Source organism: Diorhabda sublineata, chromosome 7 (assembly GCF_026230105.1).
Source record: "Diorhabda sublineata isolate icDioSubl1.1 chromosome 7, icDioSubl1.1, whole genome shotgun sequence".
In the NCBI taxonomy this organism is placed as follows: domain Eukaryota; kingdom Metazoa; phylum Arthropoda; class Insecta; order Coleoptera; family Chrysomelidae; genus Diorhabda; species Diorhabda sublineata.
Window position 1 is genome coordinate 27,031,087 of NC_079480.1, and position 22,089 is coordinate 27,053,175.

General features: G+C 34.6%; 1 protein-coding gene across 2 annotated transcripts in view; it reads left to right on the plus strand.

The window, feature by feature from the left end:
* LOC130446509 (glutamate dehydrogenase, mitochondrial-like) overlaps positions 1 to 18,375 on the plus strand; it is a 45,113-nt gene extending 26,738 nt beyond the window's left edge. Inside the window, exons 3-8 of one of the 2 annotated variants that reach the window (XM_056782818.1) lie at positions 3,030 to 3,218; positions 3,283 to 3,485; positions 3,582 to 3,740; positions 4,191 to 4,395; positions 5,758 to 5,909; positions 13,785 to 14,166. In XM_056782818.1, the coding sequence (XP_056638796.1) occupies positions 3,030 to 3,218; positions 3,283 to 3,485; positions 3,582 to 3,740; positions 4,191 to 4,395; positions 5,758 to 5,909; positions 13,785 to 13,901 (1,025 nt within the window). In that variant the 3' untranslated portion in view covers positions 13,902 to 14,166. Of the gene's footprint in view, positions 1 to 3,029; positions 3,219 to 3,282; positions 3,486 to 3,581; positions 3,741 to 4,190; positions 4,396 to 5,757; positions 5,910 to 13,784; positions 14,167 to 18,165 lie in introns of those variants that run through there. The other variant, XM_056782817.1, reaches the window with a different exon arrangement.
* The last annotated feature ends 3,714 nt before the right edge of the window (positions 18,376 to 22,089 follow it).

The following is a 22,089-nucleotide window of genomic DNA, read 5'->3' on the forward strand; positions in this document are numbered from 1 at the left end:
TTAAACAAAGGCAGTAAAAACAGGTGTTGCAACGTTCTAAAAATATATTAGTCGGTGGTATATTCCGTTTCTAATCGTGTTAAGTCAGTTTTACGAGTATGTGATAAAAATAACACATAGGTACCAGTTGAAAACATCCTTGATTGATAATTGCTTTGTCTAGTCTAACAATAAATTGTTCAAACTCAAATCAAATCGTATTACTAAGACACGAAATTTTTTTGACAACATTTGCAATAAAATCTCGAAGTAAGCAACAATGTAAGTCAAATATGCAACGAAGGTGAAACCAACTAAATCAATAAGTGAAGTCGTTTTCTTCGCCTATTGTCTATTTTTGACTTTTTGAATATTTTCGTAATATCGGGTGGATACTCATAAATAAAACTAATAATCTACTTATAAGATCTAAACTGCTGAATGTGAAAAAATGCAATCTTTTCAAAAATGTTCTATTTTTTCATAAGGTATGTTAAGAACATTGTGTCATACTGGTTATACAGTATTCAAAAAAAGGTATGGTTAGATAGAAAACTGAAAAATAGTTGGGGTTTGCTCAGTAAAAAATTTTCGTAACGCCATCCGTATTCAAGATAAAGGGGGTTGAAAATAAATTATACACGTTTTTTTACGATTTTGCCGCAACTACTGGCAAAATTCTATTGAAATTTTTTACGAATATGTTTTTGAATCTGATACATCCAATGAATTTGTTTTAATCGATGAACAATATTCCATGCCCAAAATACTGAAGCCATGACCTTCCCAGCTGACTGTTGTGCCCTTGTAGGCTTCGGACGTGGTTCATGGTTGCAGTCCACTCGGATGATCGCAAAAAATTTTATTTATTACATGTAAACATGCCCAAAAACTGCTTCGATTCATCAAAACGTTGTTTTTGATCGACTATGAATAAATGTGGCAACCACTTTGAAAAAAGCTTTCTCATGGTCAAATGTTCATGCATGACCACGTTTAAATTCAGCAAATCGATAAAAAATTGTTCTTTTCGATCGAGCAGAGTCCTGATAAACTACAAAAGTAGCTTCACTTAAATGGCTGTCACTTTTTTTTGACTAATCGAAATGTCATGAAATTTTATACATAGTCTTTTTACTATGTGATTTTCTATAACTTTGGTAGAAGAATTTGAGTATAGTTGCCGATCCTCAAATTTTGCATGTCCGGATAACACTTTTGAAGCCGTTGTGAGGCTTGTGTAGTATTTTCCTTCAACAAGAAGTAATGATAAATCAACGAACGAAATTGTTTTGAAAATAACAAAAGTAGCATCACTGCATTGGCTGTCAGTTTTTTCTAACACATAGTCTTTTGAAAATTGTGCTTCATAAACGTCATATGGATTAGACGATGGCAGTGCCATCTATGTGTCAGTCACACGACTTATTGAGTAATGTATTATCAATTAAAATAAGTTAAAATATGCGGGCTACAGATAAATATGGAAAAAAATCTAAAAATTATCAATATATAAAAAAATATGCATTTGGCTTGTAATTCGAGTCTCAAATCACGAAATGGCAACCATCAAAGCCAATTTTAGTGTTCGATTAAATGAATACCGCTGGCGCAACTGTTTACAAATGGGCGATGTTGTTTATGAAAAATAAATTCCAAAGAAATGTATTTTAATACTTAACAATCATTTTTTCAATAAACTACTTATTTTTCTTAGAATTGTTTTTTTAATATAAACTTTCTTTTGAGATACCTTGTACAAGCTTATGCGAATGCGTGCATCGAGCGTTCAGATTATATAGGATGTTTATTACCGTAAATAAAATAGAAAATTATAAAAGAGTTAACAACAGAGTAACAAATAGTTAATACTTTCTCATTAATGTGATTATAGTCGTAGTCAAACAAATTATAAACGGGATTTTGTATTATACTCTTATCTAGGTAACCTAACCTAACCATTTTTTGCCCTTTGAGGTAGGGAGGTGGAAGCTAATGCCTTTCTCACAGCGGGCTGTGCAATACTGTGAGTTTGTTGTGGGATTTTCACCTGACTAAAGCACCCTCTTCTACAAATCTGCCATACTATCAGTGTACTTCCCAGATTAACCTAACCTAACCAGATCTTAACCTGTCTTACCCGTTCTCCTGTCTGTCTTTTTCCTTTCTGTTCATCACTCTCCTCATATAGGCATCAATTCTCTTCCATTTCCTTTCACTCTCTATCATATATGGGACGATCTTGTCTATTGTCGGTAATTTACCTATTTCGTCCTTCAGTACGTTTCTCTCCCTATTACATCGTTCACATTCATACAGAATATGTCCTGGGTCGTCCCCAATGCCATACGTGGCACTTAGATCGCTGGTTGTCTTATTGATTCTATGTGTGTAGGTTCTGAACGATCCATGTCTTGTAAGAACCTGCGTAACGAAATTTGTCCACTGCGCTTTAGTCTCCTGCCACTTCGCATTCGTTCTTTCCCTCGCCATCCTCCTGTTGTCGGTCAGACTACCCCCCATTTTCTGTAGGAAGCATCTCTCGGCAAGCATCAGGTCAATTGGGGGAAATCCCGATATGACCTGTGCCGCCTCTGCTGAGACAGTTCGATAAGCGGATGTGACTCTAAGAAGTCCACATCTTTGAGCCAGTATTAGTTTAGTTCTATTCTTTTCGATTTTGGTTATATCTGTCCAGACTGGTGTCGCATATAGGAGGACACTGTGCATCTCCTGACACAGAACTCTGCGTTTTTTTATATTTGCTCGTTTTTGGAAATCTTAGATGTTGCTGAGGGTTTTTCATTTTGTCTTAGTGATAATAATTATTCAAATTTTCTTGTGCGCTCCTCGAACGATCTTTCGTATTCGACACAAGTTGTGTGCGCTAGACTAGAAAATGTGAAAACCAACCTGGAAAAACCGGAAAAAGACGGGAATTCGATTTTCAATTTTTAACAGATACCCTGATGATGTGCTCCGAATTTTTAAGTTGATTCAAAAATTTGTACACTAATCTGCTAGATATAAACGGTTGATTTTAATTACAGGACCCAGTATTGACGTACCTGCACCCGATATGGGTACTGGCGAAAGAGAAATGTCTTGGTTGGCCGATACCTACGCCAAAACAATCGGTTACCAAGATATCAATAGTCATGCTTGTACCACAGGCAAACCAATTAACCAGGGTGGTATACACGGACGTGTTTCCGCAACAGGTCGTGGAGTCTTCCACGGTTAGTAATCATAAAAAAATTGTCTCATCCAATTGTTTATTGAACATGTTTTACGTTTTATTAGGTATCGAAAATTTTATCAATGAAGAAAGCTATATGAAGATGTGCGGTTTATCCACAGGTTTAAAAGGAAAAACAGTCATTATCCAAGGATTTGGTAATGTTGGGTTGCATACAATGAGGTATCTACACAGAGCAGGTGCTAAAATTATTGGCGTCATTGAATTTGATGGTTCAATCTTCAATGAAAACGGTATCGACCCCAAGGTGACTAAAACTCAAATTTTTGTGAGATAGAATTTGACATTTTGGTTGTTAAACTAATTTCCAATTCGAGAATGAACATTTTAATTTATTTTATAGGATCTAGAAGACTACAGAGTTTCAAACGGTAGTATAGTTGGTTTCCCAGGTGCTAAAAAGTTTGACGGCAACTTATTGTTCCATGAATGTGATATATTAGTACCAGCTGCCCTCGAAAAAGTCATCACAAAGGATAACGCCGATAAAGTTAGAGCTAAAGTAAGCGAAAATTATTATTTCACCAGATAAAAATTTCGATCGTTTAAAATAGTTATTTTTTCGGTATTATTCTTATGTATATATGTATATTCATGTATTTACAATGGGGCTAGGATCCATTTAGATTCTAGTGGTGGATCATTTCCCTTATTATACAACCTACTTTTCTCCTACTACCCTATTCGATAGATTGTAGCTATTGTAACCACTTGAATCTTGGTAATTTCATTTCCTGTAGATATTCAACTTGTACATTCTTTATATTATATATTTTTACTGTATTCTTTTTTGTCTCTTTATCAATTTTTCTTAATTCAAATCTTCTATTGTCTCACATTATTTCAAATCCTTAATCTGACATTCTGAAGCTACTGCTGTCCATTATATACATACATCCATTTTAATATGTGATATTTTTCTTTTCAAATTAAAATATGTGCGTATTTTTAGATAATTGCTGAAGCTGCCAACGGACCCTTGACGCCGGCAGCTGATCAAATTCTACTTAAAAAGAACGTTCTCGTCATTCCTGATCTGTATGTCAACGCCGGTGGTGTGACCGTATCATTCTTCGAATGGTTAAAGAACATCAACCATGTATCTTACGGAAGACTGACCTTCAAGTACGAAAAGGACTCCAACTACCATTTACTACGTAAGTTAATTGTCAAAAGAATGGTCAAGAATTCCTCCTCTGTTATGTGTTACATCTATAGACCATCGTCTTTTAACTGTTAGATGAAGTAGTAAATGATGCAATTTTAAATTTTTTGATAGATTGGTGTTTGGGGGCTTTCCAACCACTAGCACCTAAACCTAAACAACTCATTGTTCTGCCTCCATAATAAATGGATTTTTTTCCAAAGAAGGCTATTTTTCTGGAAGGGCATTCACAAAGTTCTCTGTTGTCTATAAGACTTGCCCTCAGAATCTGCAGTTGTCATCAACTGCCATATCTATTGTCTCAAAGTGATATTTGTTGGGATAGTGACCTGACAGAAGACTGATCACCTGTTCAATATCATGTCTGGACAGTTCTTTGGACTTTTTAGCTGATATCATTATGAATTGCTTCAATTATCTTAGGTTGGAGTGTTTCAAAAGGATTTACCACTATTCCTTCGGGGTACTTGAGTCTTTTGTTCAAATGAGCAAGATATTTTCAAGGTAGATGCTCTGTTGTCTTTATGGCTTGTTCTCAGAATTCTTCTGCCTTGTCTTTAGTCTTAAAGCAGAAGTGATTTCGTAACTGATGTGGTTATAAATATTTTGAATTGTTTTAGGCCTTAAGTGCTTCTTCAGTAAAACTCCAATTGTTCCTATAGCCATCCATTCAGTTCTTTGTTGTGACATCTCGTAATGCCACGTTACTGCTCTTTTTGACAATACGGAATCATTGTCCCTTTTTAGGCAAATCTATCTGCTTCTTCATTACCAGGATATACCCTTGTGGCTTGGTAATAATATAGGACTTCTTTGTTCCTGCTTCATGTGATTGTGGTTACACTCCCATACTAGCTTAAATCTGTGCTAAAAAGCCTTCAGGGTCTTCGAGGCCACTTGGCTATTGGAGAGATTCTCTACACCAGCACTTTGAAGAATACTGTCTGGTCTTTCGACCCTTTCTAGAGGATGTTGGTTTATATTGGACCAGAATAACCTAAATGCATTGTAATAGATTGTAAATGTTGATGATGGTAGTGGAAAGTATGTTCAGTTGGAATATCATCAACGATTCCAGTTTATCTTTCGTAGTATGTGCAGTTTTTCATTGATTTCCAGCTTGTCATATCGTAATGTGGATACAATCATCCCTTAAGTCTACATTTTTTGATTATACCGGTTGGATTGTTGTGATGCTTCTTTTATAGCTCCACAATTTCCAACAATATGTCCATACGGAGTTGATTATTTATTTTCTTGTGACATTTACAATTTTTTTGGATATCCAAAATATTGATGTATATTTGTTTTCCAATAAAAAAATTAACTTATTTTTCAATACATAATTTTTCAGAATCTGTGCAAGAATCTCTAGAAAGGTCTTTCACTGAAAAAGGAAAGATCCCCATCTTGCCATCAGATGCTTTCAACAAGAGGATTTCCGGTGCTTCTGAAAAAGACATCGTACATTCTGGGCTCAGTTTCACAATGGAGAGATCCGCAAAGGTAAGTTTAGAATTTGATATCAAAAGATCTTAGGTGAAAGTGTATCATTGAAGGTAAAATGTTTGTGATGTGAGGAGACTTTTTAGAGCTAAAGAAAGTATTAGAAGAGTTCTGACAATAAAAGAGCAGTTAAGAAAGTAACATAATATTGATCTAGTACAGGGTGCGGCAGCATAACTTCCTTTTTTAAAAAGTTCGCCATTTAGTCGGTAGATGTCGTAACGGAGTGCTAGTGGTCTCGTTCGAGAGGGGGGACTATAAAGTTTTGTCCCGGCACAGTTCAGTCGCCATCATGCGTTGGAACAGTGAGGAGCGTGTGTTTGCCGTTGAGGTTTACTTTTCGAGCGGATGTTCTGTGATCGCAACCCAGCGCGCCTTTCGGAATCGCTTTAATTTAGCCCCCTTGGCCCCTGTCCCGGACCGGAAATCAATTGTTACGTGGGTCACTACGTTCAGACAAACTGCAAGTGTGACAAGACGAAGAACTGGAGTCCCTCGGCCCATTAGATCACCGGAGAACATTGAGTTAGTTAGAACTTCAGTGTTGCGATCACCACGGCGTTCTGCGCGCAAACATGCGTCTGCCCTTGGACTTTCCGATCGTTCTGTGAGGAGAATACTTCATGATGATCTTCATTTTCATCCATACAAGATGGCAATTGTGCAGGAACTTTCTGAACGTGACTTCAATTCTCGGAGGAACGCGTGTGAGGTTTTTCTGGAAGTCGTTCCTGAGGACGCTATTGTTTTTTTTAGTGATGAAGCCCATTTTCATTTGTGTGGATCCGTAAACAAACAAAACATGCGCTACTGGGCTGATACCAATCCTCAACAATTGCATCAACGGCCTTTGCATTCACCTAAAGTCACAGTGTGGTGTGCAATTTACTCACGTGGAATTATTGGTCCCTGGTTCTTTGAGGAAAATGAAGTCACAGTGACAGTGAATTCGCACCGGTATGTAAACATGTTACAGGAATTTTTTTTCCCACGGCTAGATGAGTTGGACTTAGGGGACACTTGGTTCCAACAAGACGGAGCAACGGCACACACTTCAAGAACATCGATGGCTGTTTTGAGGGAACACTTCCCAGAGCGCCTTATCTCAATTAGGGGCGATTTGGAGTGGCCAGCCCGCTCTCCCGATTTGACCCCTTGTGATTATTTCCTATGGGGTTTTTTGAAATCCCGTGTGTATGTGAACCGTCCAAGGACCCTACAAGATTTGAAGACGAACATCCAGGAAGAAATTGCCAACATAACGCCTGCTATGCTGGCAAGAGTCATGACAAACGCCAGAAATCGGTTTACTCAGTGTATGGAGAATGGGGGACGTCACCTAACTGATTTGATCTTCAAAACTCAGTAAAACAAAACTTTATGTATGTGCCTGTATTGTAAAAAACGAATAAAAATTTTCTGATTCATACAATAAGTTTTATTAACTTTTGAAAAAAGGAAGTTATGCTGCCGCACCCTGTAGCTAAAATGATGACAAATCAACTATAATAATGCCATTGTTTTGAATTATTTTATCATGATTTCCTCTCTCATTGCTTTCTCCAAAGGAAGATCTGTTAGAATCCCTTTTTCCCTTATTTTCCGTATATTTCTTTTTCTTTGTCATAATATGTTATAGTATAAGTTTTTTCAGTTAAATTTAGATTATTTCTTTATAAAAAAAGATCATTTGAACTTGTATTTCAAAAATTATAGGTCTCATAAGTGACTCTTTTAGTGATAACTGCCCGCCATAAATAATTGTTTGGATTGTGTCAATTGTGAGTCATTTTAATTAACAGAAAGATGTCGTTCCACCTTTTACCAATTCAAAAGTTCTAACAGTCAACCAAACCGTTGGAGACCTCAGCTGTTGGTCTAGAAGCCTAAATTTTAGACATTTTTTAAACTAACGTTAAAAAAATGAAAAAAATTCTACTATCCATTTTTCCATATGATATTTATTGAATTATCAAGAATATTGAATAATGGAGTTTCAATAAATTATAGGCCGGTAAAGTGGTTGCTACAAAAAAACGGTACACCCTGGTGTACATGAATCCAACCCTTGTAATGATCTAGAACAAAAAAAATCACAAAATGGCCTTGTCATGTAATATCAATTTTTTTTGTCACTTTTTTGACCTTTACGAATTTTTTTATAATACTCCAAATTGAAATTTTTTAAAATCCAAGGCAGATGCGATAGAGAGATATAGTTCTTAGTTTATTGTGGGTGGCAAAGGGGCCGTTAAGCACATGAGCATTCAGATAGGCCAGTCGTGTCCCACTTGATGTTACCAAAGGTCGATATCTTTCAGAAGCCCATCAGGTGCTTTGGCTTCAACCCTTTGATGCCATTAGGCCAGCTATGAGGCTTGTTGAAATGTTTAAATCGCGTTCGTATGAGTGCAGGGCACTCACAGATGACATTGTCTGTGGTTTCATCCTCCTCCCCGCACCAAACGCACTCCGGTTCGTCCGTGATGCCCATGGTGTGGAGATGGCGTTTTAGATGGCATTCACTAGTCGGATTTTGCGCCTGTTTAATTGCAGCAGTTGTTTGGTGTGGGACGCACTTAGTCCATCTATATGTGCCTTCGCTTGTCTTAAGCCAGGTATCTTCATCCATCTCAGCTGAGTCCGCATAGCGAGTAGACCGTTGATAGACGCGATAGCAACGCTTTTAGCCACACCAAGAATGGGTTCTGGGCCCGTCGGTGAGTTCGCTGATCCCAATCTGTGAACTCGATTTCAGGCACTTCCAAATTTTGCACACTTATTTAGAACTGATAAAAATATAATAATTTCATCATTATTTTTGCTACCTTCATAATTATTCATTCACGTACCTATAACATTAAATAAAATATTAATTATTCCATTAATATTGATTTGTTAGGAACTTAAAAACTGACCTAAATTAACTAACCAATGCAGTTTTTTGACATGAAGTCTCATCAGAACATTAATGAAACTCCCAAGTCGAGGCCAAATGCTCATTATTTCGTCGTATAAATTATTACTGAAAGTTGTGCATAGGGCTAACTATCAAAGAATTCGTTTAGGTCGTTATGGTATATAACACGTTCGGTCATTTTTTATTAGTGTAATAAGATGAAATCCTATTATCGGCGCCATTTGCAAAATGTATCGCTAATTCTGATTTTTATTTAATAAAAGTAAACATATATTTTAGTGAAACTTTTAGTGATAGTGATTATTATTAAGATTTTAATACAAAGTGTGAATTTAAGGGCACATTGAGCCACATTACGTCAATCTAGAATTCAAAAAGTGACGTAGGCTTGTAACTTTTAGTAACAACAGAAAACATCAGTTTGTTAAACGTCTACTAATTATATAATTGTAATATTTTGTTTCAAGTTTTCAAATTTGATGCTCTATGTGCTAAGCATCCTCACTAACCATAAATTTGCTTTGTCGATGGTTTACTTGTACCTTTTCTCTAATAGCTTTAGTTTTATTTGCTTTGTTCAATTGTGAATTTTACTAATATTGTGTGTTGAAATTTGTGCATGTACAGCAAACAGTATTGAGTTAGAGTTTCTGGAACCGTTGGTTATATTCATACTGAACACACTGTTTACACTACCTCTACTCCAACACTCCCATTTATACTATCGATACGCGTGCTTCGATAACCAAGTGATCGTCTGTCAGAGACTGAAGGTAAATTAGAACCTAATAACTTGACTCACCTGTTTTATATTGAATTTTCCCACCAATAAACGCTTTCCCGCCAAAATTAATTCCAGCGGGAAAACCTCCTTGGCGAAAATCTTCACATTTATTCCTTGACTACAAATCTATACAATAAGGAATTGGCCCTTTGTCCTTATTTAACCTTTCTTACATTTGGCAATTTCAATGCTGTCAAATGCATTCATCTATTCATTATTGGATACATTCTTTAAAAATTTTACATTATTAATATTTATGTCGTAATTGTGACTGACAGCGTGATCGGAAATACTCGATTTTTCGGTCCGTCCATATTTTAAATGAATTATGTGCTCTTTAAACCGGACAATAACGGATCTCTTAGTCTGCCCAATATACTTTCCGTCACAATCACTACAGCTTATTTCAATTTGGAAAAGAGTGGTATATATGAAATTAGCTGTGGTGATTGTGATGGGAAGTATATTGGGCAGACTAAGAAATCCGTTATTGTCAGGTTTAAAGATCACAAAGTTCCTTGCCAGTCATAATCACGACATAAATATTTATAATGGGAAATTGTTAAAAAATGTATTCAATAATAAATTATTGGATGCATCTGAAAGCATTGAAATTGTTAAAGCTTAAATAGAAACAAAGGGCCAATTCCTTTCTTCCCTCTGTAGTTTAATGGTCAAGGAATAAATGTGAAGATTCCCGCCAAGGAGGTTTTCCCTCTGGATTTAATTTTCGCGGTAGAAGGTTTATTAGTGGGAAGATTTAGTATAAAACAGGTAAGTCAAGTTTAGTTTACATACAGTCTCTGAAAACGATAATTTGGTTGTCGGAACGCGCGTCAGACAGTGTAATTGTGAGTGCTGGTGTTGTGGTGGTGCAAACAGTGTGCTCAGTAGCATATAGTATTGTTTCAATGTTTTTTTTTGAACACTAACCTATCTATTTTTGTCTGTTTTTATTATCTGTTAAATGACTTATTTTTTAAAATGAATTTTTTTATTCATTATACAGTGGTAGTGTAATAACAGTAAGTATTAAAAAAAGTTATATAATATTGATAACAATGAATTTTATTTTATACAAGAGGCACAATCAAAAACCACAATATTACTAAATTGACAATTCAACATATTTTTATTATAAATAATAAGGCTACTCAATAAAATTTTATGGTTGATTTTTATCAAAATGATTTTAATTATTCAATACATATAGTCATCCTTTTTTTGATTGTCTATAGGTAAATTGCAGTACATAACATAACATTAGTTGTATTAAAAACTTGAAAATCAAGTATAGTGTATCCCACGATAAGTTGATTATTATTATTAAAAATGCCTTTATTTACTGTTTTCCCTAAGTACTGATCAAAGATATTAGTGACTGGTATAATTGAGCATTTGTTCAGTTAAGCTACACCAACTGTCTTGCGAGTAGTACTTATTTAAGGGTTGTTCTTGGTAGCTGTACTGGAACTGTACTGAACAGGACCGGTGCAGGCCAGTTCATGAGTGTATAGAATTAGTTCGATCGGATATAAAGAACACGATATAGTGCAGAGAGCAAGCAGTAGAGCTTGTTGATTGTTGTATTTGAGTTTATTTGATATGATTCAAGCCTTGTAGTATTAACAATAATGGAAAACGATTTAGTACTTTTCGATATTTTATATTCGTCCTATGACAAAGATGTAGTGCCACCGTTTCCATATTACACTTATTGCACTGCACTGGCTGAACTGACTCTAGACCCTGTGCAAGCAGTACAGTGAACTGGGTGAACTAGTTCTCTTGCACTGCTACTAAGAACAGCGATACTAGCGCTGGTACTGCTACAAAGAACGCTTTAGTGTACACTTCCTGAACTAGTTCCGCCAGTGCAGTTACTAAGAACAAACTTTTTGATTAACAGCAGTGTTGTCTGTTGAGCAACGTATAATTATAAAATTCGTTTATGAAAACCAGTCAAAATTTACTGCAGATTGCTTGAAAAAACTACCCTTTCATAGTCAAAAGCAAAAAGTCAAACGGGATGTGAACATGTTCATTCTTGCACAGGTTGTATATGTATTAAGGACATTGCCTTCAGCGTGCTTGAAATTTAGGAAAAACTTGGTATTAGCTGTAGAAGTGTCCAATCAATCATTAGAATTCAACTGAATTTCAGAAAGATCTCAGCACTTCGGTTAGGTCAGGTTGAGTTGTTGTTTGTTGTTGAGCTCCTTACAGCTCGATGTGAAGAAAAAGGAAGGTTTTAGTATAAAAAGATCATTTGTAACTATATTTGGGTGCTTGATTCAAACCTTTAATTAAAGCGTGCGTATATCGAGTGCAGAACGCAAGCCAAAACTCGATTTTACGTGGAAAAATAGTTGATCACAGTTTTGGAGTCGGTCGAGTCAATTTTTCACCAAAAGAATAAGTTATAAGCAAAAAAGTTCATTTTTTTCACAAGTAAAGTATACTTTATTTCTTCAATGTTTTGGTTGGCCTCTAACCATTCAGAAACGTCTTCCAAAAGCCACGTTTTCTTTTATGCAACACTGTGCGAATATTTCTCCAGATATTTTGTAGACTCGTTCTCTTCTATCTCTACCATGCAAGCTTACTTTGTTTTCGTCTGATAAGAGAACGGAACCCCATTGCTTGTTTGTCCAATTAAGGTGTTCTCTGGCACATTGTAGATGGGTTGCTCGATGGGCTGGGGATAATTTGGGGCCTTTTTGACTCAAGATTAGCTGCCTCAAGTCTTCTTGTGATTGTTCAGCCCCTAGTCGCGTTTCTCTAAATTCTTGTTGGACTTAAACACCAGTGAGGGCCCGATTTCTTAGCGATGAATTGGTCATCCCTCTCGGATGTGCACTTTTTTGGTTGGGAACCGCGTCTTCCATGAAAGTTACCAGTCTCTTGGTAACAACGGTAAACTCAATAGTTGCTTTTCAGGTTTCAGGTCCTGTGAAAAGTTTATCTACTCCTATTTTAACACCTCTATCAGTTATTTCATTTCCCTTCATTCCAGTGTGCCTTGGAACCTATTTGAATATAATTTTATTTTTCTTACTTAGCTCAATTAACTTATCTAGGCATTCCCAAACCAGCTTGTTTTATCGGACAAGATGATAATCTCCTGCTTGCCGATAATTTCTTTGGAGGTTAAATTAGACAAATTTTTCAAATGCATATATTTCTACTTAAAAAACACTTGGTATAGTGTTCAAACTTCCCGAGTGTTTAGCTCTGGACCTGTACACTCCTATTCCAGTTCTGTCTGGTGTTTTAGATCTATCCGTATACCATTTGATGGCATTTCTTTTAATTTCTGGTGTGGTGCTTTGATCCCATTTGCTTCTACAGATTAGTTTTGAGGTACATTTTTTCTCAAAGCTAGAATTCTTCAGTATTTTATCCTGAAGCAAATCCTACATTTAATAATTGTTTAAGAGAGGTTCTGGTTTATTATGAAAAAAAAAAAACGCCTGTAAGTCCAATTCTACTTAATCTATCTATGCAAAATTAGTCTTTTTGAAGAGAGCTCCTTTCTTCTACCAATATAAGAGTTATAATTTCGAAACAACCTAATGAGTAATGTGTACGCTAGAGGGCGTTATTTATTTATTTTTTTAAATCTAGCTATCCTTGAAAAATGTTAAATGGAAACATGCAGTTCTAATTAAGGAATATAAGAGTAGACCAAATTAGCAACAGAATAGCGAAAACTGCATGTCGATATATTTTTCGTATTACGAGGTATCCTAAGAAATGTGTAAATTTTAAGCATTTTCCTTTAAACATAAATTACTCCGGTTTGACTGTACGGATTTTAACATTTTTTGACTCCTCAAAATTGTCTTTCCTTGTTCTATTAATAATAGTTTTAATTATTATGTCAATATTACTTATGCTGTCACCAGAAACTGCGTTATGGAAGTTAAAATGGATTGCTGGATTTATAATCCAATTTTCAATCCACTCGGTTCAAAATTATTTCCAATCCTTTTGTATAAACAGGATTGAAACGTACCGAAGTAAATTTTCCCTGTTCGTTATTTTGATCTTATACCAATGTTCACAATGGAAAAGTTAATTGACAAATGTATATAGAAGATAATCATGAGTAGCCTTATTATTCGCTAGACATGAAACATTTGCAAAAAATAATTATGATCTTTTGCAGGCTATTAAGGAAACCGCTGAAAAATATGGTCTTGGTATGGATCTGAGATCAGCTGCTTATGTTAACTCAGTACACAAGATATTCCTCACAATAAACGATGCTGGTTTCGCATATTAACTTTAGTGTATACTTGGCATCTTTCTTTTATTCATTCATTCCAAAAGTACCAGTATTCGTAATTGAGTCATAAAAACGATTACGTTTAAATATAGAATAATAGAGAATTTTTCATAACATTCCATACACATATAATAAGTCAATTCATAAACAAAGTTTTTGTTGTTTTTATTATTTTATTTTTTATTTTATATATACCTCGTATTCTAGTTTTGATTTCATAATTTCTTCCATTCTGTAACAATTTTATTCTCCTATAACAAAATTTGTAATTCCAATTAGAGGACGTACCATGTCAGTAATTAAGAATTTTACTTTAAGAACTTTACCAATAAAACTCTTGTTCCAAAAAAGTTGTTTTCAATTTTATCCATCCCAAAGTGTGAAAACAGAAATAATTAGAAATGTAAAAAAACAATCAATATTATTGTGAACGAAGAATATTCTTAATTGAAGGTAGTTAGTGAAACATGAGGAGAAGTTGCAATGTATGTCAAAGGCTGCAGTTTCATTTATGATTATAACACGTTAGTTTAGCGTTTTCGACGTCGTAGAATCCATTTATCGAGGTCCTAAAAGGTTTTACCAATAATTTGTTTGATTGACCTCCAGTTCGACTTTTGGGGGGCCAATAAATTTACCAGAGAGGAGCCCAATCGGGATGAGAAGGCAATAACTGACTATTTTTTTAATTAGTAGTAGAAACGGAATATAGTAAAAGATGTCAAAGTTACAACACAAGCGGTACAACAAATTGGTAGTTATCACCATCTACTAAAAATGGATATGAGAACTAATTAAATTGACAAGTACAAAACGGAAAAAAAATAAAATGCAATAACTAAATGAATTACAATATTAAAATATTGGAATACTTTGTGAAAAAATTATTTATTATGCAAGAAAATAATTAAACTTGGTTTCAATAATCTGGCTACCGTACTATCAAAAACCTCGTATCAAACCGTATTACAAACCGCTTTAAATACCAACATCCTATTCTACACCAAAGCTATAAATAATTATATTTATGATCGTTAGAGTCACGTCGATATAAAATAAAAGTACGCAATTAGATACGTTAATTGAACCTAAGGGATACTTGGAATCACTTAACTATGACGTTGGTTCTCATTAGGAGCGATCCGTGTGTATAATAAATCTTAACGAATACAATAATAAATTGAAGTTAGGTAAATTTATGATTCCTTTCAGTCGCATTAATATAAGACAAACATTTTTCAAAAATTATTAAAAAAATACAGAAGAAAACTAAAATCCAAAACATTTCGAAGCGTTAACATGTAAAAACGTCTAAGAAATAAAATATTTACAGAAATTAATACAAATACGTGATTATATGATGAATATATACAGTGCTTTTCAGATAAAAGTATCCACCTTTAATAACTTTTGTAATACTGGTATTTAGAAAAAATCCAAAAACACGTCAATTTATGTTGGAAGGGGCAAGCATTATGGCTTATTTAAACTTACTGGAAAAGCCACCCCCTCACTCCTAGCAGCATCCCCTATATTTTTTTAAATTACTTGTCATATTTTTTATGTAAAATTTGGATACTCCTCTTTGAGCTGATTTCAAAAATGTATAATACTTGTAGGTTAAAGTGGTTAGTTTATGAGATAAACAATTTTTCTTTTAAGAGCACAAATTTTACTTATTATTTAATTTCACCTTATTTGCCTGTACTAAAATGGGTTGTACAACAGTTCAAACTCTTTAATCTTTTTAACTGTGCTATTTATTCTACTTAAAAAATCCAAACAACAAAAAACTCTACTTTTTATTAAAGTTTGACATTGTCAACTAGAATTTGTAGTCACTATTGATAGTGTAATTTGATACATTATTTATTTTGTTACTCTGAAATGGTTTACTCTTTGCAAGAAAGAATTGAAATTGTAGATTTATACTACTACCAAAATAATAATTGTGCAAGAGCTGCTGCTAGAATATTTAACGAATTACATGACGGAAGACATGCAACTCATAAATATGTGATTCAACTGATGGAGAAATTTACCACAACAGGGTCTGTTTGCAATAAAGTGCATAAGCGAGAGGGACTCGTAAATAACGAAGCAATTTTAGGGCAAGTCAGCTTAGAGGCTCAACAACCCCAATCGTTGTCAACAATAAGTAGAGCGATCGGTGTTTCATCTTCTACAGTTTTCCGAGTTCTACATAAATTCAAGTACCACCCATACAAAGTTAAGTTGGTGCACGAGTTGAATGAAGATGATTTTGATCGTCGTCTAGAGTTTTGCGAATCAATGACGCAAATTGTCAATAACAATCCACAATTGTTAAACAATATTTGCTTTTCTGATGAATGCTCATGGTCATTAAAAGGCTTAGTAAGTAGGCATAATTGTAGATATTGGGCTGAAAGTGATCCACATATTATGCGTGAATTCCATACACAACATCCCCAAAAGTTAAACGTTTGGTGTGGTATCCTAGGTGACCACATTGTCGGACCTTTCTTCATCAACGGAAATTTAAATGGTGAATCATATCTTGAGTTACTCAGGGAAGGGGTTGACCCACGTATTACAACAATAATAGAAAATGATGATAACCTTTCCGAAGATTTACTGGTATTTCAACAAGACGGAGCTCCCTCACACTATGCTATGCCTGTCCGACAATTTTTAAACGAAACATTCCCCGCTCGTTGGATAGGTAGAAGGGGGCAGATGATGGAGTGGCCACCTAGGTCACCGGATTTAACACCCCTAGACTTCTTTTTATGGGGGTATTTAAAAACAAAAGTTTATGCTACCCAACCAGAATCTCTGGATGATTTACGAGAGAGGATAGAAAATGAATGTCGACAATTAAATCCAGCCGTATTAAGCAATGTCAGAGAGGCATTTCAAAATAGATTATACCATTGTATGGAAGTGAATGGTACTCATTTTGAACACTTATTGTAACTTCATAATAAATAGCACAGCTAAAAAGATTAAAGAGTTTGAACTGTTGTACAACCCATTTTAGTACAGGCAAATAAGGTGAAAGTAAATAATAAGTAAAATTTGTGCTCTTAAAAGAAAAATTGTTTATCTCATAAACTAACCACTTTAACCTACAAGTATTATACATTTTTGAAATCAGCTCAAAGAGGAGTATCCAAATTTTACACAAAAAATATGACAAGTAATTTAAAAAAATAAAGGGGATGCTGCTAGGGGTGAGGGGGTGGCTTTTCCAGTAAGTTTAAATAATGGATTTTTTCTAAATACCAGTATTACAAAAGTTATTAAAGGTGGATACTTTTATCTGAAAAGCACTGTATATGGAAACACTCAATAAGTCGCGTAATTAACTAAGAAAAACATATTTTTTGCAAAAACTCGATTTTATCTCCTTCAAGAGCAATACAATCATTCCTACGCTTCTCTAACTTCTCAATGCCGTGCATGTAGAAGGATTTCTTACTGACGATCATTTTTTTGAGATCAGCGAATAGCCTGAGGGCCAGATCTGGACTATCGGTGGATGAAGAAGCAATTCGATGTGTAATTTGTTGAATTTAATCATCATTGCCATCGACTTGTGAATCGGTGCATTGCCTTTGTGAAACAGTTGTTTTTTATTCGACATATGAGGGAGTTTTACCTTGATTTTTGCATTCAAATGATTCAACATCCCAAAATACTGAAGCCATAACCTTACCAGCTGACTACTGCGCTTTTGGTCGCTTCAAATGTGGTTCACCGGCGGCAGTCCATTCATGATGATCGTTTTGATTCAGGAATGAAGGATGGATTCATGTTTCATCCATTGTGACATATCGACGCAAAAATTCTGATTTATTATGTGTAAACATGACCAAACACTGCCACTGTGTTAGTGGCAGATATTTAACATCTTTCGAGGTGAAATGTTGAATGAATGCATCTCCATTCTTTAGAGTCTTTTTGCTACCTTTGTTGTTGCATTTAGAGGTGGTTAGGTCCACAACTTTTTTTAAATGTTTATAATATACTTAATATACTGCCAAAGATAAATCATATGTCTGGTACGCATATGCGCGTAACTCCTGGAATTTTGTGAAATTACCGAGACGTTTGAAAGTTGGTGCTGTATAAATGTCAAATGGATTTGACAATGACAGCCGCCATCTATGTGCCAGTCACACGACTTATTGAGCTATGTAATATAACGTATCGTTGAATATTTGATCAAAATCAATATTACTTTTTAATTATTACTAATAATAGGAATTTTTTATAGGCTATAATGAAAACTTCAAGCCAGTATAACCTTGGTTTGGACTTGAGAAATGCAGCTTATATCAATTCTGTCACCAAGATCTTCCAGACATTCGCAGAAGCTGGACTTACTTTCTAAGAAAGATTCGTGTGCTTTAATAAAATAGGTTGTAATCCTTATTATGTATACTTTGGAATCAAAATTTTAGACAAAATAAAATAATTACTACTACATATTTTGTTTAATTTCCCAATTTTATATCGTTCAATTACAATTTTTCATCTAAAATTCCATCGAAATCATTATGCGGGAAATTTTGTAGTTGAATGAATACTAAAATCTTCATAACTTTAAATAAACGAATAAGATTTATTAGAAAATGTTTTCTAACTACTTAGGAATTATTGACAAGTGTCTGATGGCCATTGGTAAATAATTTGATCTCTGTATGTTATTTGTTTTTGGAACCTATCGACTGCACAAAATTACTACCTGTAGATATTTTTACCATTTGCATGATATTTTCTTCTAAAAGAAATATAATTTAGTGGCTTCTCCACGACGAATGTATTCATCGGAATAGAATATCTGAATGTATCGGATTGGGATGTCTGCTTTAGAAAATAGTACAGAACAGAAATTCTTATCTATCCAGTATTATCTATAAAAGGCTCATAACAAAAAAAGCATACGCTAAATGACACAATTCCAGCCCCCAATCAGAAAATCGCACCAATTGTAGGGTATGTCAGAAAGTGAAGAATCAGACAGCTAAAAAGCATTTCACTTCATATTTAGGACCAGATCCTTACTGTGGGCTTATGAGATATCACATCAACAGCAAATTGAATGGATGGCCAAAGGATCAGATAGAATCTTATTGGAGAAACATTCCTGGTAAATAAATCCAAAATAATCATAACCATATTAGCTAAGTAAGCCGAGGAAATTTTCGAGATGTTCAATATTAAACTAGTGGTCGATTTTTTGATAGGACACTATCCCGTCCAATACGATTTTAAGGCCATAGGCATGTCAGAAGACGACAACTTCAGATTTTGTAAACAAGTTATAGAGAGAGCACAGTATCTTTTTTGCAAAGTTCCGCTCACTTCAGCAAAAAGTCGTAGGTACCTCGAAGAAATAGTATTTTACACCTTCCAAAGTGGGACAAAAAACCTCCAACAAATAATCTGGGAGAAGTCAACGTATTTTGGAGGTAAAACAATGAGATACATATCTTTTTAGATATAGCCGCAGACCCGTTGGAAAGCCCAAATTACTCTCCAAACAATCTACTTGTACAATATATGTATATATATATATATATATATATATATATATATATATATATATATATATATATATATATATATATATATATATATATATATTAGAGTATCATGTACACCACGACCCAAAGGATTTATTGCGTTCCCCTTTCTCGCTGTGATACTGGGGATCCTCAGTGTTTACAGCTGATCTATTAATCCCTCTTTTCTTAGCTGATACCACGAATTAGTTCTCGTCCTGTGAAGGATTTATCTGCTCTTACTTTAGCAACTATATCAGCTGTTTCATTTCCACCAACTTTAGAGTGTCCCGGAATCCATTGCAGATTAACTTTATCTTTCCTATCTAGCTCGTTTGCTCTGGGAATGCCTTGATTAGGTATTCTCAAACCAGTTTGCATTTTATGACATTGAAGCTTAGAGCTCTAATATCATGTTGTTATCTAGATTTTATTTTTATTCGTGGCGTATTTTTCAAATTATTATCGTTTTGAAAAAATGGGAACAAAGATAAAGTGAAACCTGTACCTTAATCTACTTTTCAATATAATTTCTAGGAGTATTACGACACTTGTCGATTAAATTCCTTCTCCTGTTGCTTGTCTTCATAACCAACCTAGCCATATTAACATCATCATCGCTATTGTAGTATATTTTCTCAATTGAAGATACATGACTTTCAAATTATCAATTTCGAAAACACTTTTAAAAAACTTTATTTCACGCAAACTAATTATAAAATGATTACAATTTACCTACCGTAAATGACCACAACTGACTGACTGAAAATATGTGAGAAAATACTTTTATATCAATGTAAAACGCTGATGAGGTACTCGCACTGTGATTCTGTGGAAACAGCAACTCATCGGTTTCTGTGGGAATGGTCGAGATAATTCATGTGTTAAATTATTGGCAATAGATCGGTGCTTTAGAAAGGATGATCGAGTTCCTTTCAATCAAATCATCTGCTCAAATCTTGTGTTCGATTATCCACATAAAGATGGCTTTTAGTTCAAAAAATCCATTCAAGTTGTGAAGCACCTGTCTTGTATCGTCAAAACGATAATCAATTTTTTATAAAAAGAAAATTTATAACGTATAAGTCTTTAATTAATATAGAGTAGACTCTCGTCAATCCGGCAGACACAGGACCGATCCTAGCAGGTGTGTAGCGCGTGCACCACACACGGGTGGCCAAACTAAGGGACGGCCGCATTTAGTTATAACAATCAGCTATTTTTTGAAAGAAGAAAAATTAAACGTTTGTGTTCAGTTGTGTTGTGTGTTGGTCTATTGTCCATAAGTATCTTCTCTTACTCTCATCTACACACATTCTTCATTTGAGAGTAACATTCATGGCAGAGCCGACAATGCAGCATAAAAAATTGAAATTTCTATAAAAAAAAACTAAGGGACATATTTTTGACACGACTAAGTATGTTTGGTGCCTGTGGCGGCGGCTTGTTTATGTACGTATAGTCTTTACGATGTCCGCTGGAACGGCGAAAAAAAATTCAAAGGAGGCCACAGTGGCGAAACCTTTGAAAAAAACGTGCTGCTCTTCGCCAGGCGGCTTTTTTTCAAAAGTTTCGCCGCTGTGGCCTCCTTTGAATTTTTTTTCGGAGTGCTTCTTCGAAAATACTATATATATCACAGTCGGCACGTGACTCGCAGGTCAATGGTCAAAAGAATAAGAAAAACTTTATTTTAGCGATTTTCTTTATAGATAAGAAATGGATTGTTTCCACAAAGTTAAAGGAATGCGATATCGGAATTTTTTTTGCTACTTAACCACCACTATATATAAAAGATTTTCATTTCAAAAGGTTCATTTAATTTTGAGTCAACGTACAATAAGACTGGTCATAAACATAATCAAGTGCAACCAAACAAGTGTAAGTTAATATTGGAAATTATTAACAAGATTTTACTGTTGAGTATCGTTTAAATCAGAACTTTGGTAAGTACCAAAGCTCTTAACTAGATTTATGAAAGAATGATATGTTGTACAGGGTGTTTTCTAATTAGATAAAAAAGTGGGCATATTCGTTTTTAAAATAAGTATAGAATGTTTGAAAATTCAAAATTAATTTTCTATTCCTTCAAAATTCGTTAAAACAAAAGGCATACATCAAATTAGGGTTGTACCCGATGAGTGAAAACGACGGATTACTGGAAAATGATAATAAAAATACACAAAAAGTACAAAAGAAGTCGAGTTTTATTTTTAATTTATAAGTAAAAAGTATATATTACAGACAAAGAGAGTTTAATTATCTCTTTTTAGAAATAACGTTCTAAAAATTCTGTTAAAGTGGACTATTCTATTGGATTAAAGAATTTGTCAATTTTCTTTTCCTTCTTGGCTTGAAACGACACTTTTAACACATTTTCTTGTAGCCTCTTTAAAACAAGAATATAATTTGCGGAATCATCGTTCTCTTCTTCTGCCCACTCTATGGTCGTAGCAAAGGCATCCATTGCAGCATCATGGCTAACTAAATGAACGGCAGATGCTTCATATCGATGATCACCATCTTCTCCTTCTTCCCTTTTCAACACATCTTTGATTATTTCGCTGTCTGTCATAAACTGACCGTTTCCTTGTTCCTCGCCGGATATCCACATCATCCAAAGTTCAACTTTCATC